At 26.8% G+C, this 16,596-nt stretch overlaps 1 protein-coding gene across 1 annotated transcript; it reads left to right on the top strand.

Moving 5' to 3' along the window:
* Positions 1 to 2,981: 2,981 nt before the first annotated feature.
* On the top strand, positions 2,982 to 15,184 carry LOC129972098 (uncharacterized). Its single transcript, XM_056086081.1, has 5 exons — positions 2,982 to 3,003; positions 3,683 to 3,706; positions 6,025 to 6,059; positions 12,916 to 12,991; positions 14,258 to 15,184. Exons 1-5 carry the CDS (start codon positions 2,989 to 2,991, stop codon positions 14,504 to 14,506), a joined length of 399 nt encoding a protein of 132 aa, XP_055942056.1. The 5' UTR covers positions 2,982 to 2,988; the 3' UTR covers positions 14,507 to 15,184.
* The last annotated feature ends 1,412 nt before the right edge of the window (positions 15,185 to 16,596 follow it).

Genomic DNA, 16,596 nt, shown 5'->3' with positions numbered 1-16,596 from the left:
TGTTATTCACATTGTATTTGCATATCATACTTTAGGGTTCAAAATATTTTTCAGATTTATTATATATATACTTATAAATAATAACCCATAATAATGAATAAGAATAAATAAAAAAATCAGTAAATAATACTTAGGTTTGGTTTCATTATTTATATGATGAAAAGAATATGGTGGCACAATGTAAAAAATGTTCAAGAGTTATTAAATTGAACGGAGGAAATACAAGAGGACTCCATACACATTTAAAAAAGAAACATGATACAAATTTGTTAAAGAGGAAAGAATCTAATTGCGATGAAGATACAAATTTAAGCAGAGTTTCTAAGCCCAAACCATCAGGGATTTTAGATTATTTTGAAAAAAAAATTGGATGAAATTCTAAGTAAAATGACAGCATTAGATGGTTTGCCATTTCGAGTGTTTTGCACTTCTATTGAATTAAGAAAATCTCTATCCATCAGAGGCTTTAAAAATCTACCAACATCGATTAACACTATAAGAACTGTTATAAACTACAGTAACGGTGTTCGCAGTTCTTTGAAACACGAAGTAATACAATTAAAAGTAAATGGTGAAAAATTAAATCTTACATTTGATGAATGGACAATTGTAAGAAATAGACACTATTTAAATATAAATATTCATTCAGAAGAAAAAAAATTGGAATATAGGACTTACACTCTCTAATAAAACTGGCAAATAAAACAAAGAATTACCTGTGTTTTCTTTCCTTTTCTGAAATTTCTACTACCGGTATTAAAACCGGTATCCCTGTATTAAGATATAAAAAATATCGAGTACCGGTATTGAACTTTGATCCGATATTGCAATCCCTAGTTGTGTGTTTTTGCATTAATGGAAAATAATACGAATGAATTTTTATTGCTTACTGTATTTGCAAATGAAATATAATTATATTTTTCTTTGTTCAGTTTCATAAATTATATTATGAATGTCGAAGAGAAATTAGTGAATATTAAGAAGAAACTGGTAAGTGTTCAAATACCATTTTGTTTCAAAAACCAATTTTGAACTTTTTTCATAACATATTTTGTTTTTAAAAAATTCGAACTCAGATTAATTATTCTATCTGAACCATGTCCTTATAAATGTAGCAAGATTAAGTCGTTACATGATATATGTATATAAATATTTAGCCTGAAAATTGAAGGATTTTTTTTTTCATTTTGCCACTAAATTTTGAAAAGAGATCTTCCATGGAGAATGATGTAATGAATGTCACAAAATTTATAAGGAAATGAAAACAGGCATTTTTCTTTAATATAATACAACTTCAATTATTTACAACTTAGAGATCTAACTGGTTAATAAGAATTTCTAAATTGTAGATAATCAAGATATCAGCTAACAGAACCAGTACCAGAAAATCGAAATGAGTTTTTCATTTTTTTAAAAATAAAATCAACGAATTTTTTAGACGAGGGTTCAAAGTTAGTTTATGAGCCAGATTTCATGATATGAAAGCTTTTGAAAAATCGTTATAGGAAAATGTATCAAACAAAATATATAGTATATATCCGAATTTTTTTATTTTTTATTTTTAAGCAGTTGAATAGGAATAAGAAAAATTGCATGCACTCTAATAAAAAAATGGCAAGGTAACTGGTCAGAAAATGTCATGATATTGAATGGAAAAATGAAAAGGAAACAAGGAAAATGTGTTACAATCTCGGAGTCTCTCACAAAAGATTGAAAATCGGTTAAAGAATTTTTTAGAACGGTAATACGAATAGTACATAAGATTTAATTTTATAATTTCAAATAAAAGATCTTGGGGAACCTTTTTGGAAAAGAAGAATTCGTGGTTAAACATTTAATTTCTATTATTCGATCAATCGAGTGAATTACGATAATCTAATCGAGATTTTTACTGCAAATCCTACCACTCTGAAAAATTTAATAATATAAAATGAAATAATTTTATTTACATCTTTTCACAACAATATTTAAAAAAATCTCGGGGAAAAAAATTCTTTTCTTATTTTTTTAGCTCAATTTTCTTACACAACATGTTCTACATATTGTACAAACAAATGGTATGGATTGGTAACAGTAGAAATACTCTAAAAATGTTCAAATTATCCTTTCTGCTGAGTGTTTATCGATATTATTTCTTCATTTCCTGAGTTTGATGCTTTGGGGGGATAATTCTGGAATCTACTATCTGAAAAAAACAGTTTTTGCTTCACATTGAAATAAAGAAGCCTTTTTATTGCTGCTATTTTTATTCTGTGCATTTTTCCATAGATTTCATAAATATTTTAATAATTATTTTTCAGGCAGTTTAGAAAATTATTTCTGATTATAAAGTTCAGACAATTTACAAATAAATAAAATTGCAATGAGCTATGAAAAAGAAAGTTTACAACTAGAAGCAACATTTACTCTTCTTAAAGAGGGAAAGATTGTGCCAGAAATCGGAAAGCAAAATTTATTAAACTTTAAAATTAAAAAAATGTGTATTAAATATTATTATTGTATGTATCAAAAAATTGTGTAATCGAATTGTACGTATTACATGTATTAAAAAATTATTTGTAAATGTGACGTTCTTTTGTTAAGTTTCCGAGTGTAATGAAGAAATTCGAATATGTGTGTAAGAAAAATACCATATCTTGTCGATAGATTCTGTATGGAATATAATATAATTTTATAATTTTGGTGTGAGGGCTACATACTAAATTGCAATCATCTAGTTTTCGGCATTTTTGAATTTTCATGTACAGTCATAATTTTAAAAAAAAATTGCTAAGATTGGTACATAATCAAAATTCATCAAAATATCGAGTTACAATTTTTTTTATTTCCCATATACTTATCATTTATGATTGAAAATAGTTGTAATAGAATAATTTTCTTCTTCTTATTTCTTGTTTATTAAATTCTGTGCAGTGTATTTTAATGTGCTAAGTAATTCATGTAATGAAATCTTGCCATATGAATTCTTTTTTTCAGGAGAGCGGGTTTATGCGATGGAAAGAGGTAAGTAGTCTGTTTCATTTACCGTGTATGAATTTACTGTGAAACATAGTACACCACAATATTTTCTTCATAATAAAATTTGCAAATAATTTATAAATATTATTTAATGGTTGTAAATTTTCTTACATGAGACGGTTATCAATAACTGAGTCTGTATATATACTAAAATTTAATTAATACATTCTAGATAATAACATTAATTGCACACATTTTATATAAAAAGTTGAAAACTGGGTGATGGTATGCTCTGTAAATATCTACTTTATAATTCTTAGTAAAATGTCTGCTGTTTTGCGTCACACTGAATCATCTGCTGTTTTGAATCATATTAAAACAGCTGCCTTTATGATACGTACTAAAATATATTTAGATATAAATTCAACACTTGCTATGTTTAATCACACTGAAACCTCGATTGTTACGAATCATCCTAGGAAATCCGCTATTTTGAATCATATTAAAAGCTGTACCAGTAAAACATCAATGCATTCTAGTTAAATAAAATTTTATGCATGTAAACATGTAATGAAATGATCTTTCTTTATTATACATTACTTATCTTAAAAAATATTTTACAATGAAATTTTGTGAAAATGTTTAGAATAAAAAAGGATTTGCCTGCATTTAAAAATGGTTTCTATTTCTATAAATGCTTAAATTTATTTTTTTCTCTGTTTAGACATTATATTTCAAAGAAAAAGGGGTAAGTAAAAAAATTTATTTCTCATTAAGTGTACTATTTTTATAAATAGTCATGTCAATATAGATGGAAAAAAATTTATATGAAAAAAAAATCACAAATATATATTTTTTTTTCAGTTTAATTTTATATTCAATGTTGATTGGTTAAAAGAACCCTGTGCAGTAACGATACAAATTTAGCTTGACAAAATTGTTTAGTATTTAAATAAAAATTTCAAAAAGTATTAAGTGAATTGTTTTTCGTTGTTAAAAAAATAATTTTTCATTAATTACTGATTTTAGTATAAAATTATAATTAAAGTGTAGCAACAATTTTTGCAAGGAGAGAAACTTTAAGCTCGATTACAAGTCTGAGGAATACTTATAAAAATAAGTTTGGAGAAATAATTTTATTTTTTGAGGAATTGCTTTATATTCAAAGGTTTCAAAAATAGAGAAATTTCATCAATTATATAAGAAATCAACAACATACAAATCATCTCTTATTTTTTCTATGGTTTATTTTCAGTGCTCAATGATCCATATCCACAACGATATGCCAACTATTTTGTTTGCTTAATATTATTCTTTGCTTCAGGGGCTTATTATTCCTCTATCCGTATTTTCTTACAATTGACTCAAAAAAAACTTTAACAATAGTTTCAAATCTTTGTATAAACTTTTCATATGAGATTTATTTATTGATTTTGATATCTACTCTAAATTATGCAACTGATATGCGCTTCCACCATAATTTTAGTACAACATAGGCAAATTTGACTCTTGCGTTATTAAATCTACTTAACCAACTAAACGAAATCAACAGAAAAAAAAAATTTCAAAAAAATTTTGATTTATTCATTGGCATACAATATTACAAAAAGTTACTTACCTCCCATTTGTTTATATTGGCAGAGCAATAATATCCTATGGTTAACTATAACTAATCTTATTATCGACTTAAAACTATTCGTAAGATGCAGCGCCTTTCTAGACCTGGCAACCATTCATTAGTTTTGGTATCGAATCAAACGGCTGGGATATTATGATACTGAAACTATGCAAAGCATTTAAAATTTGCTAAAAATATGAAATATCAACTATGTACTCCGGCGATGTTTGATATTCTGTTCACTGTATTTTAACCCTTTAAATGGCCATTTTTTTCTAGTCATATTATGTTAAAATATTTTTAGGCTTGAAATTAGAATAAAAAAAGGGATTCATTTAGCTTATTAGATAAATTTAATTTGATTAATTAATTAATTTGGTTAATTAATAATTAAGTAACAAATCAAGATACATCATTTTGTCTGAGATAAAGAACTGAAGCATCTAAGTTTCTGACTTACTAAAAAAATTTGTCAGAACTTATGCCAACCTACATAATTTCATACAAAGATTGATAAATTTAGTGGGAAGCATACTTCCCACGGCCCTAGAAAGGGTTAAAAGACATCCATACTCAAGATTCCTGGTATAGCAAGACTCCACATACTTTGACTGAGAATCTAAACCATGAACTTGAATATTTGAAGCCGGTATCATAATCCAACTGCTTGAACTCAAAAATATAAGATGAATTTCTTCCAATAACATGTGGTCGATTACTAAAGAAATTATGCAAACAATTATAGAGGCGAGAAGAACGAAACAGGGGCAGCTCTCATGATGGTTTAGAAAATTAAGCTTTTTTTTCTTTCTTTTTAACCGTGAAAATAATAATTAATAAATGCATAGTTTGGCAAAAAATAGGAATAAAATGTCATTACCAATAGAGATTCACTGAATAAATCGTCTCTGGTTATAAGAAAGTAATAATTAACACCAAAAACCTCTTCTTTTTTTTTAATGCTAACTGACAAAGTTCTAGTTGATCATTAAAAAAATTTCTAGATTTTCTTTAATATCAAGTCCAGGTTGTTTATTTCAGTTTTTCGTAGCGAAGCTCTTTTAATTACACTGCTCGATAATTTGCACAAAGTTTTGTTCAAACCTGTTCATTATTATGTATGTGTTTTAATTAAACTCGGGATCTTTTTGAAAATACAATAAAGATATATATCAGCAATATTAATATGAGTGAATCAATTTTGGAAATATTATTTTTAAAGGATGTAATTTCATTTACATTTATAAACTTTACTCTTTCATTTATTAACTTTGCATTTTCATTTATTCTGTCATTTTATAAAACTTATTTATTTACATCTATTTTTTCTATATATTATCCTTTATTCTATGTAATAATGATATTCATGAAATAATTTTAGCAATTTTCATGACATTACATTTTGTCAGATAAAATCCTCTATGATGATTTTAGTTCTTTTTTTTTAGTACGACTGTAGCGGTCAGAATATTTTTAGCCGCAGGTAAGTTCTGATTCCATACTTTCAACATCTTTCATTAATGGCGTACCTGCATTTTAAAAATTAATACTCTTGTTAAAATATTTAAAAAAAGATGGAGTTCTAAAGATAAATTTAAAAATATAAATATAGAACATCAAAAAGTATAGTAATAAAAATACACCATTTGTTGAAACTTATTTCAAAATATAATTTGAACTTGATTTTTCAAAATTTGCGAGTTCTAGAGCTTTCCCTTATTTGAATTTTCATAATTTTTGATAAATAATTTTTTTACTGTGATCCTGATCAGCTTTGAATTTGATAAAATCAAACATAATATTTTATCACTTAATGCAAACTGCCATTTCTTAATTTCATAAAAAAGAGGTCCTCTTTTTTGTTGTTCATATTTATGTGATGTTATTGGATTCAAGATACTTTTCAATTAAAAAAATCATTGGAAACAAACGGTAATCTTTTAAAAACTATGCCTTTTCAATTTCCAAAATTTTGCAGAATTTTTCTGATTCCTTTCTTTTAAGAATTCGGTCACAGAATTTATTAATAGCGATCTTATCAATTTATATCTACTATATATTATACTTGTCAATTTATATCTAACCACGTTAAAATTATCATATATTTGAAAATAACGTTTATTATTTGAAATGCTTAATCACAAATAGGAAGGGACATTAAGAATTAAATCATAGCACATTGATTTCAAAAAATTATATGTAATCAATATGTTTAAAATAATAATAATAATAAAAAACAGTGAACCCGTAGCCCTGTCTCAACTACTGGTCCTATTTCCATAATTTTTGTTCCCTATGAAAGCTCATGATCTCTATATATATCATCGTAGATTACCGACCATAATTCACCATCATTTTTTCGAAATAAATCGAAAAAAAAACCCTTGCTTCACTGTACATTCTCTATGAAAACAACAACAACAAAAAAAAAAAAAAAAAAAAAAGGTTCACGAGGCACAATCTCTGAACCGATTTCGAAAAATGTAATTTTATATGAAAGCTCATGACCCTTGTATACATCATCAATGGTTGTCTATCCCTAATTCTCCACTTCAAGAACAAAGTGGAAAAAATGCAACGTTGATAGAGATCTCAGCTTCAACAAGCGAAATCAGGCTCTATGTTGAAATATTTTGTATCGGGGCTATGCTAAATATCGGGCTCTATGTTGGCCTCTGTGGGGATATTTTTCCTTAATTTTATTTTGAAATTTATCTGAAAAATGTAGGCAAAGGACAGAATTTGTTTTTAATGTCTTATCTAGGGCTCATAAGCTTTTATGTAGAATAAAAATTGGTGAAATCTCTATATTAGATATTTTATTTAATGGTTGTGATTAGACCGTGTTTTACCCCACAGAGAAGTTTTTTTTGGGGTGGGGAGGAATTTTTGCTAAAATGAATGATTGTTGAAGGCAAAGTTCTATTGATAATTATCTAGATACCATTATTTTTCATAGAAATAAAAATTAATGAAGTCAGGTTACTCTTTCAGGGGATGTTCAACAACTCACCTTGCAATGATAGCAAAAAATATATATTTGATTCAGTGTTAAGATCGTAAAAGGATGGTAGATGATGCATTTCCGCAACTGGCAGTCAGCTGATAAAAAAATTTAAAAAACGAAAGAAAAAAAAACTTTCATGATTGGTAAACTTAGATAAACTGCAAATTGAATGCAATAAAAGTCAAATTAGTAAAATAAAATTTACCAAACATTCATAATTGATAAATATAAGCAAAATATATTTTAAAATATGCAAAGTGCTTACTTTATCTGTTGCCTAATAGCTAATTTTAAATTATTGCAGGTATGCATATAATTTCAATTGGGAAAATGATTCAAATAATGAAAGAGCTAAATTTTATGTCGTTTAAGTAAAAAAATAAATATATAGTGCTGTTAAGAAAATTACAAAATCAAATTTTATGCAGTCATCTGTCTCTATTAGTCCTATTTAATAAAATATTCAAGGAACATTAATATTTTAATAAAAAGTGCTTGCTCTTTTGCTATAAAAAGTGACAGTATTATGAAATGTTATGAAATTTCGTTATTTTTTACCAATGCTGAAAAGGAAGTTCGTTGATTATATAATCTTCTTTGAGACAACCACTGATGTATTCGAAAATAATCTAAAATAAAGGCTTTCAAAAATTTTTAACTTGGTCAATTTTAGAGTAAAAAAAATTTTTTTAATTGTGTATCAAGAATACTTTATTAAATATGATTATTTTTCTAAATATGACTAATACTGTTTTACTAAACATAACTAATACCAATAAATATGACTAATTACTACACAAAAATTTAAATTTTGTAATTTTTTTAGAAGTATATTTATTTGCCCAAAAAACATTAAATATAAATCTTTATTCATTTAAAGCCGTTTTCTATTTGGAGTTTTATAACAATCTCCAGCGCTTTAGAAATTAGCTATTATGTTATATAATAATTTTAAAAATTTCATTTTCCGCGATCTAGGATTTTGAAATTGCAAAAAAATCAAAAGTATCGTAGTTTTTCACTTTTTTGTACATGAAATGTACACACAAAAAAAAGAATATTTAAATTGAAAAAATTCCCCATCCGGATTTTGATGAATCTTTACATTTTAGACATTTCTGGAAGCGAAAAAAAATTATTTTTGAAATTGTGTTTATCTACAGGTTTGACTTTCCATCTGTGAATATAATAATTCAAAAACGGAACTAGCAACATTTTGTTCACGTTCTCATATTCCTCGAGAAGTCTGTCCGCCTTTTCGTTTTCAAGCATATGAATTCAGTAACTCCAATACTCAATGGCATGGAAACATGAAATTTGGTATACGCTTCTATCATTAAAATTATTAATTTGTATCTTAATTTGAATTAATTGCGTCAGTGGGGTTTCCGTCTTTTCATATATGTTCTTCACATCATAATTGTAGATTTGTCTTATTTCGGATATAAACAGAAGAAAAGAGACTGTTTCAAAACGTATAATCAATTCTCTTCATTATACGAAGCAACTGCACACAAAATGCGCCATCTAGTGGAAAACACGAGAAAATAGCTTTTATAGGTAGCATAGCCAAAATACCTATTATCTAAAATTGAAGTCATTCAGTCGTAAATAGAAGATCTATGACACACAAAAAAAGATTTAAAATTTAGAGTACAATAAATTTGCATAATTTTTTATTTAATAATCAGAAGCACGGCAAATCAGCAGGAGTATTGTCCCTCTAACATTCTTGTATGCTAACACAATCGGGTATATTTTGTGCTTCAATGTACTATGAAAAAAAACGCAGTATGAATTTTGGATGTCTTCCTTCTTCTACTATATCTAAAATTTGCAAATATGATTACGTCTACAATATACAATGTTGGTAACAAGACAACATATTAAACTCCTTTTATTGTTGAATTTTGACTTAGTGCCTTCACATACTCGCAAATATATGTATCCACAGATGGTCAATCCTTTGACAGGATGTGATACATATCTAAGTTCTAATGATAAATCTATGTCGTTAATTCTACTTATCAAAATAATCACATTTTTGATTTAACGTGTTTACATGGATTTTGGTGGTCGAAAACACACTACTCGTGAAAAAAATCACAGATCGATGCCATAACTACGGCTCATTTCATTTTTGAATTATCTTGTTCTCAACCAACCAAATATATTTCCAAAGAATTTTTTTTTTTTTTTTGACTCAGCGAGATGGGAAACATTATTCATCAAATCATGAAGTCAATCAATCATTTTTTGCGTATTACAATTATTTTCTCTTGTGTATTTCGTATATGAGAAACTAAAACTGGGTAAATTATTAATGTGTAAAAAGACTTTGGTAATGAAGAGCGAATGTTAATTAATCAAATTTCTTAGAAGGGATCATTAAAAAAATTGTGTATACAACGAAACTTCTTTATCCAGTGAAAGGGGAGTTGAATGCTTCTCAACTATGGTTGAACCCTACAAGAAACCAAATCCAAAGAAAATAGTTTGATTATTTTAGTGTTTTAAAGAGCAATAACTGATATATAGGCTGTATTATGCGAAATAATCACACATTTTACAAAGTAGTTGCTTCTCTAGATAAACACTTAAAAATCTATGCATCAAAAACGCTAACGTACATGAAATCGAGCTTATTACTAATTATCGAATGGCAACAGTCAAATATAAACAAAACATCATACGAATTTCAGACTGTTTCATTCACTGAACAACTTTGCAACTTTACTGAAGCAAACGCTTTGCTTAGATAATTAATGGAACTGTAAAATATTATTAGAAGTGTTATGGCGATGTTTTTGCCATGTCATGTTTCGCCAAAGAGGAAAGAAGATACAAAATTAGATATCAATTATAGGAAATAAGATATAAAAGAAATCAAGAAATAAGCTTCAAGAAAAAGGTTCAATCAAGTGCAAAAATAGGCTTAACCATTACCAGATAAGTAACTGTGGTAAAACTTACGATTAATGTACGGTTTCTCACCAAGCAAATAAAAATCATGCCAGTCATGCAAAAACTCTTTAAAAGTCTGCAATCCTAGGTGTATACCAAAAATGCTAACAAACGGCGTTTAAAGTTGCAATAAAAAATTGTCAAGTTCATATTTGGCCAGAAATTGCTTCATAATTTTTCAATTTTGGCGTCCGTATATTAATTTAATAAGTCTATGACTTGCCTATGGAAATTGGCACTCACATCTTTTAAAACAATTATCTTATAAATGTACTTTTTATATTATCTTAAGACTAAAAAAATTACCTTTTTAATTATGTAAATTTCATTTTCGTACAATTTTTCACTTAATTTTATAAATATTTTTAATTTAATTTGAGACACTATGTAAAACAATGTTTTTAAATGCTATGATGGAATTCAAACTCTCCTTCAAAACATTTAAGCACGTGCTTTTGCCAATCATTAAGTCAGTAGTAGGAATTTCACTTTCGCTTTTATTTCGGAATTTAAACACTTTATAATTTGCAGTAAACTACTTTAATTGAATTCATGCTTTAAGTGATATCGAATTACAAGATGAAATGTTTTTTTAAGAAATACATCCCATATTAATAACTAGCCGCCTTTGGCGACCAGCCGGTTCGCCAATCTTAATGTTCGTTAAAATTTTAATAATTAAATATTTTATGCAATTCCAACTTTAATAGATTCTTCAGCAAAATATTTTAAAACTTCAAATTTTGATAGTCATATAATTCACTCATAATATTATAAAGGCCTTCAGTCATAACGTGATATGCATCTCTCTAATTTTCTGTTACCCCTCGTAGAATTTATGCTTTAAATTAAAGTGTAAAGGATTAATCTGCAATTAATATAATAATATTTTTTTACTGAAACAAAGCATTTTTTTTAATAATATGATTACTGATAATAGAGTCACTGAGCGTTTAAACTTTATGGGCACTAAAGAATATCTTTCTTAATTTATGTAATATCTCAAGAATTTGTCAACAAAATTTTCTCAGATTCATCATGAACGGATCGATTCATTAACAATGTTTCATTGTAAATGCATCAAACACTAAGAAAATAAAATGAATCGTTTAAAATAATCGGTCGAAAACAGGTTTTAAAAAACTACTTAAAAACGATGTACTTAAAACTGTAAGCATATATAAAAAATATATATAACTAACATAAATACAATTTAATTACAAAAGCATGCAACTAACCTAAAAATAATTTAAATCATTGAAAACAGGTTAAAAAAAACTACTTAAAAAACGATGTAAAAACTATAAGCATATACAAAAAATATATAACTAACATAAATACAATTTACTTACAAAAGCATACAACTATCCTAAAAGTAATTCAAATCGTCCGTTGATAATGGTTGCCATGCCAACAATCAGAACACAGTGCGCATGCGTGAATTTTCTTCGCCTTTTACGGTAACGCAAATGCGTGAATTTTTCTACTCCAGTTGGGGTAACGCTATGCAGATTATACATTTTTAATTTCCTTTATTCTGTGTTATTTTAATTCAAAAATACTTCAGAATGAATCTGAAACATGGATTAATTAACAATGTTTAATTTTAAATGCATAAAACATCAAGAAAATAAACGGAATCGTTTGAAATAATCCGCCGTAAAATGTTAACCCTAGCCTTATTACTGTTGGGAGAAAAAAAACTAAATCCTTACTCATTTGGCGGTGGGAAAAATGGAAGATTTTTTTGGCGGAAAAGTTGGCAATGGGGAAAATGGAAGATTTTTTTGGCGGGAAAGTTAGTTTTTAATTAATAATTAAAATTCTAATTAAAATTTCAAAAAAAGGGACCCCAGGTGCACATTCCCGACCTCTAAGGTATACATGTACCAAATTTGGTAGCTTTATGTCAAATGACCTGGCATGTAGAGCGCCAACACACACACACACACACATTGAGCTTTATTATAAGTATAGATTAACAGCCTAAAAACTCAATAATCTTGGAGAACAAACTGATCTCCGAAGGTGGCTACTTCTGAAATATTTTTCATAATTAATCATTGCATAATAAGTAGTCAATTGTGTCACGGTTTGTAGTTAATTTAATTTTGAACGGTAATTGCATACAATTTTCTAGAATTCTAAATAGCGAACTCGAAATCCATAACAGTCATGCACAAAATTAGAAACCAATGATTAATCGAAGTACAATATATCTCTATCAAAATTGTTTTTCATTGAAATAGATTCTATCTGTTGGTAACAGTTGCATCTGTTCTGTAAAAAAAAAATATACAATGAAAAAATAATTATAAAAATACCAATGTTTAAAAAGTTTTAATAGAGTTTGTTGTTTTATTTCTAGGTGCCAAACTATTAACGTTGAGGTTGTATTCGATGATTTTGAGATTACAAATATAACTTATATTCCAAAGTTCGAGGTAAGAAGTTTTTATTAAAATATTTATATACAGTGTAAATTAAATGTCACTGACTATTATAAACATTGTAGAATAGATTATTACATTTGAAAATAAATTGGTTATAATTATCGAAACAATATAATAATGAACATGAAAATGAAATTACATTTTTTGTAGAATGGCTGGCTGACATATTTAACGAAATTGTGACAGTAAATTTATTTACTTCATGATTTGGTATTTTTTACGTATTCTTATTTAACTTCATTTATCTGATTTTTATAAAGAAATTTTATAATCAATCGATCTTTCATTTAATTTCTGATGTGAAATTTGATATATTTATCAGCTTTGGAATGAATATATTGTTTTAATATTCTTTAAATCTAATTATTAATCACCCTATCAATATAAATTTTAATTCCATATGCGTTACACCATCAAATCATAAATTTGAGAAAAAATGATTTCAGGATTTCATAATATTTTCAATGATTAATTAAGATTTAAAAAGAAAAAAAAATTAAAGTAAAGAATTTTTACATTTTAGTACATTAAAAGCATATTTTTAAAAAATGTTTTTCATTAAATTTATTTCACAGAAGTAAAAAAATTTCATTACTTTTAAGATATTTTATCTGGAAAGAAATTTTATGTAATTTTGAGTTCCACGCCATTAACGCAAAAATCTAGAAAGATGAAATGTTAGTATTTTTATTATTGATATTACAAATCTATATCAAATTGTGGACCTAATTCATCTCCGAATGTAGGTATATCTATTTGTGTTTATGTAAATGTAGTTATTCAAAAATGCAACAAATTAATTTAATGTGTGGTTTTGTCTCCAGTTTTGTATATCTTGAAGCACAAAATGTGACATATTATGTTATTATTCGATATAAAGTCGAGAGACGAGTAACTTCTGTAGATTTTTTTTAAAGCTAGACATAGATAATTATTTTGTTGCCAACATTTTTCTTTAATTGTTAATCATATTTTAGAATATAAAAATATTTAATTTCACACATGATATATTCCATAATTTTTTTTTTATTATCTCTCGAATTTTTGTAATTTTCTCTTATTAAAAAGAATCATGCTAAATCATATTTGGCAGATTTCTGTATTCTATACCTCGAAGCATTCTTTTTATTTTCGAAAGTGAATAAACTCCTATTAGTTGCAATAAATTTCATTTTTAGAAACAACAAGATTTCCGCATATATTTGTCAAAAAAAAAAAAAATCTTTGTATTTAATATTTGTTGCCTTTTCTTTTTAGAGTCTGGAACTATTCAGCGTCATTGGAGGGTACATGGGAATGTATTTAGGAGTTTCTATCGTTGCATTTTACGACTTCGCTGAATTGACAATTGGAGCCATTTATAGTGTTGTAAAAAAGCGCAGAATCGCTAAGAAGAAATTGAAAGAACAACAAAAGAATGCTATATGGTACATTGATGCAGCTACAGAAGATATAACAGAAAACAGACTTCGAAAGAGAAATAAGATCAGAAATATTTATGCATAAAACGGATGTCGTCGAATACTTTTATTGAAGAGGCAAGTGCTTATTCCTGTGATGATCGTCACGGCGAATTTCCTGTGCAAATGCTATTTTTTCTGCAAATCATCAACCATACTGCATCTTGCATTTTAAATGAATATCTAATTGTAATAAAGTATGATACTTTTTTTATGGAAAAAATTACAACAGAAGTCTTAACAAATCAAGCATCGCAAAAAATTTTCTACATTAGCTTAAATATATCTGAAAATATACAATTCAAATAATCCAATTTCTCTTTGACTGTATGGTAAAAATTATCCTAATTTTAATTTATTTATATCAAGACAATAATTCCATAATGTAATAAAAAATAGTATTTACTTTTATCTGTGAATTTGCGATTCTATTTCGAAAAGTACCATGGAGTAAAAATCTTCCAACATTTTAAATAATTCAGAATTTTTGTGCAATGCCCTTATATGCATGCATGCGTACATATTTCCAGAAAAGTTCATAAACATAGCATATAAAAAATGCAGTGTAACTGATATATCGAACTTCTACTTATCGAAAATACTACATATCGAATGTTTTCAGAAATCTTGGGAAAACAATTTTTGTATGTCAATAGGATCAGTTAATTAGGAATAAATTGTGCATATTTTGTCCATTTCCCCAAATTTAAATGATCGTAGAAGATGGAAAATATTCTTATGATTCATGTGAGTGTATAATCAATCTTCAAGAGAGCTCAGTAAATGCCTTTTTTTTTCCTCAAGTTCATTTATTTACCATCCTGTCTCAATTATAACTGCGTTTTTATTTACGCCAATATATTCTTAATTACTTCAGAAACTAGGGGATAATTGGGAACACCTAATTTGGCGTTTGATCACAATACGAAATGGTTTGAAGAAAATATATTTGAAATGATAAGAAACTACTGCTCATTGCTTCTGAATTTTTTTTATCACCAATTGCTCTGAAGTATTGCTTTTTTTTTATTTTTCAATGAAAATAAATTCTGTTTCATAAAACATTATATAGAAATTATAACTATTATTTAATACTATCAGTTTGTAATAATTTATAATCATTTTGTTCCAATTTTGTGGTAATTCAATTTAATATTGAAAAATGCAATTCTCACCTCAAATAGAACGTTCAATCTCCTATTTAACTCATTTTCTTTAATTTAATCATTTTCTCTAGTCTTAAAAATAATTATACGATATTATTAAAAAGTTTGCTTAAGCAATAGAATCTGGTAAAATGGCTTTTAGCTGGTTGAAAAATTCAAACTAATATGATTGAAAATCTCAAACTAATATGAATCATCGAAACAAATTTCCGACTCCCAAAAGTGCTCTTTTAAGATGTCTTATACAGCTGACCCTCGTTAATTCCATTTATTTTCCTCAGACATGCGGATAACGGGTCTTCATTCTGATATCTTCAACATAATCGATCAAGATACACATATTTGTTAAAACATTAAACATGAATGTTTCGAGATAAATCACTTCTTTCATCTGCAGAAATACCATTTCTTATTGAAAAGAGTCAAAATCGTCATCTTCATATCTCTCTATCAGCATCATATTTTTTTCTTCCTCCTCAGTTTATTTGTTTTCTGACATATTTGGTGCCAAAAGTATTAAATAATTATTGACAAGCAATTTTCATTCGTGCAAAGCAAAATATATCAAATCACGCGGTAGATTTTTAAAAAAATGTCAATTGTTAATTTAACAACAACAACAACAAAAAACCATTATTGACGGGTTGGAACGCCACTACATTCTTAGATTTAATTTCGTTTCTTATTATCATATAATAAATTGTTCCAAATGCATGAAATATGAAGTTTTTATTATTATAAAATCCTATTCTTAACTATCCATAATGACAGTTGTTAGCGGTAAATTAGAACTGTATTATATTTCCCAGCACAATGTTTCAAAATGAAACTGAATCATAACCATAATCGTTATATCCTACAAATTCAAGAAATACATAATTTTTCAATATTCCTTGCAAATAACCGATATAGAAAATGAATAGAAACATTTTGGTTTTGCTTGTTATTTTGACCATGTTACAGCTAAACT

This window comes from Argiope bruennichi, chromosome 6 (assembly GCF_947563725.1).
Source record: "Argiope bruennichi chromosome 6, qqArgBrue1.1, whole genome shotgun sequence".
NCBI classification, from domain to species: Eukaryota; Metazoa; Arthropoda; class Arachnida; order Araneae; family Araneidae; genus Argiope; species Argiope bruennichi.
This window is presented reverse-complemented; position numbering and strand designations above follow the sequence as displayed.

Coding starts and splice junctions, on each gene's coding strand:
- LOC129972098 (XM_056086081.1), top strand. Junction 6,060..12,915: donor CAGAATATTTTTAGCCGCAG/GTAAGTTCTGAT, acceptor TTTTATTTCTAG/GTGCCAAACTATTAACGTTG. Junction 12,992..14,257: donor CTTATATTCCAAAGTTCGAG/GTAAGAAGTTTT, acceptor TTTTCTTTTTAG/AGTCTGGAACTATTCAGCGT.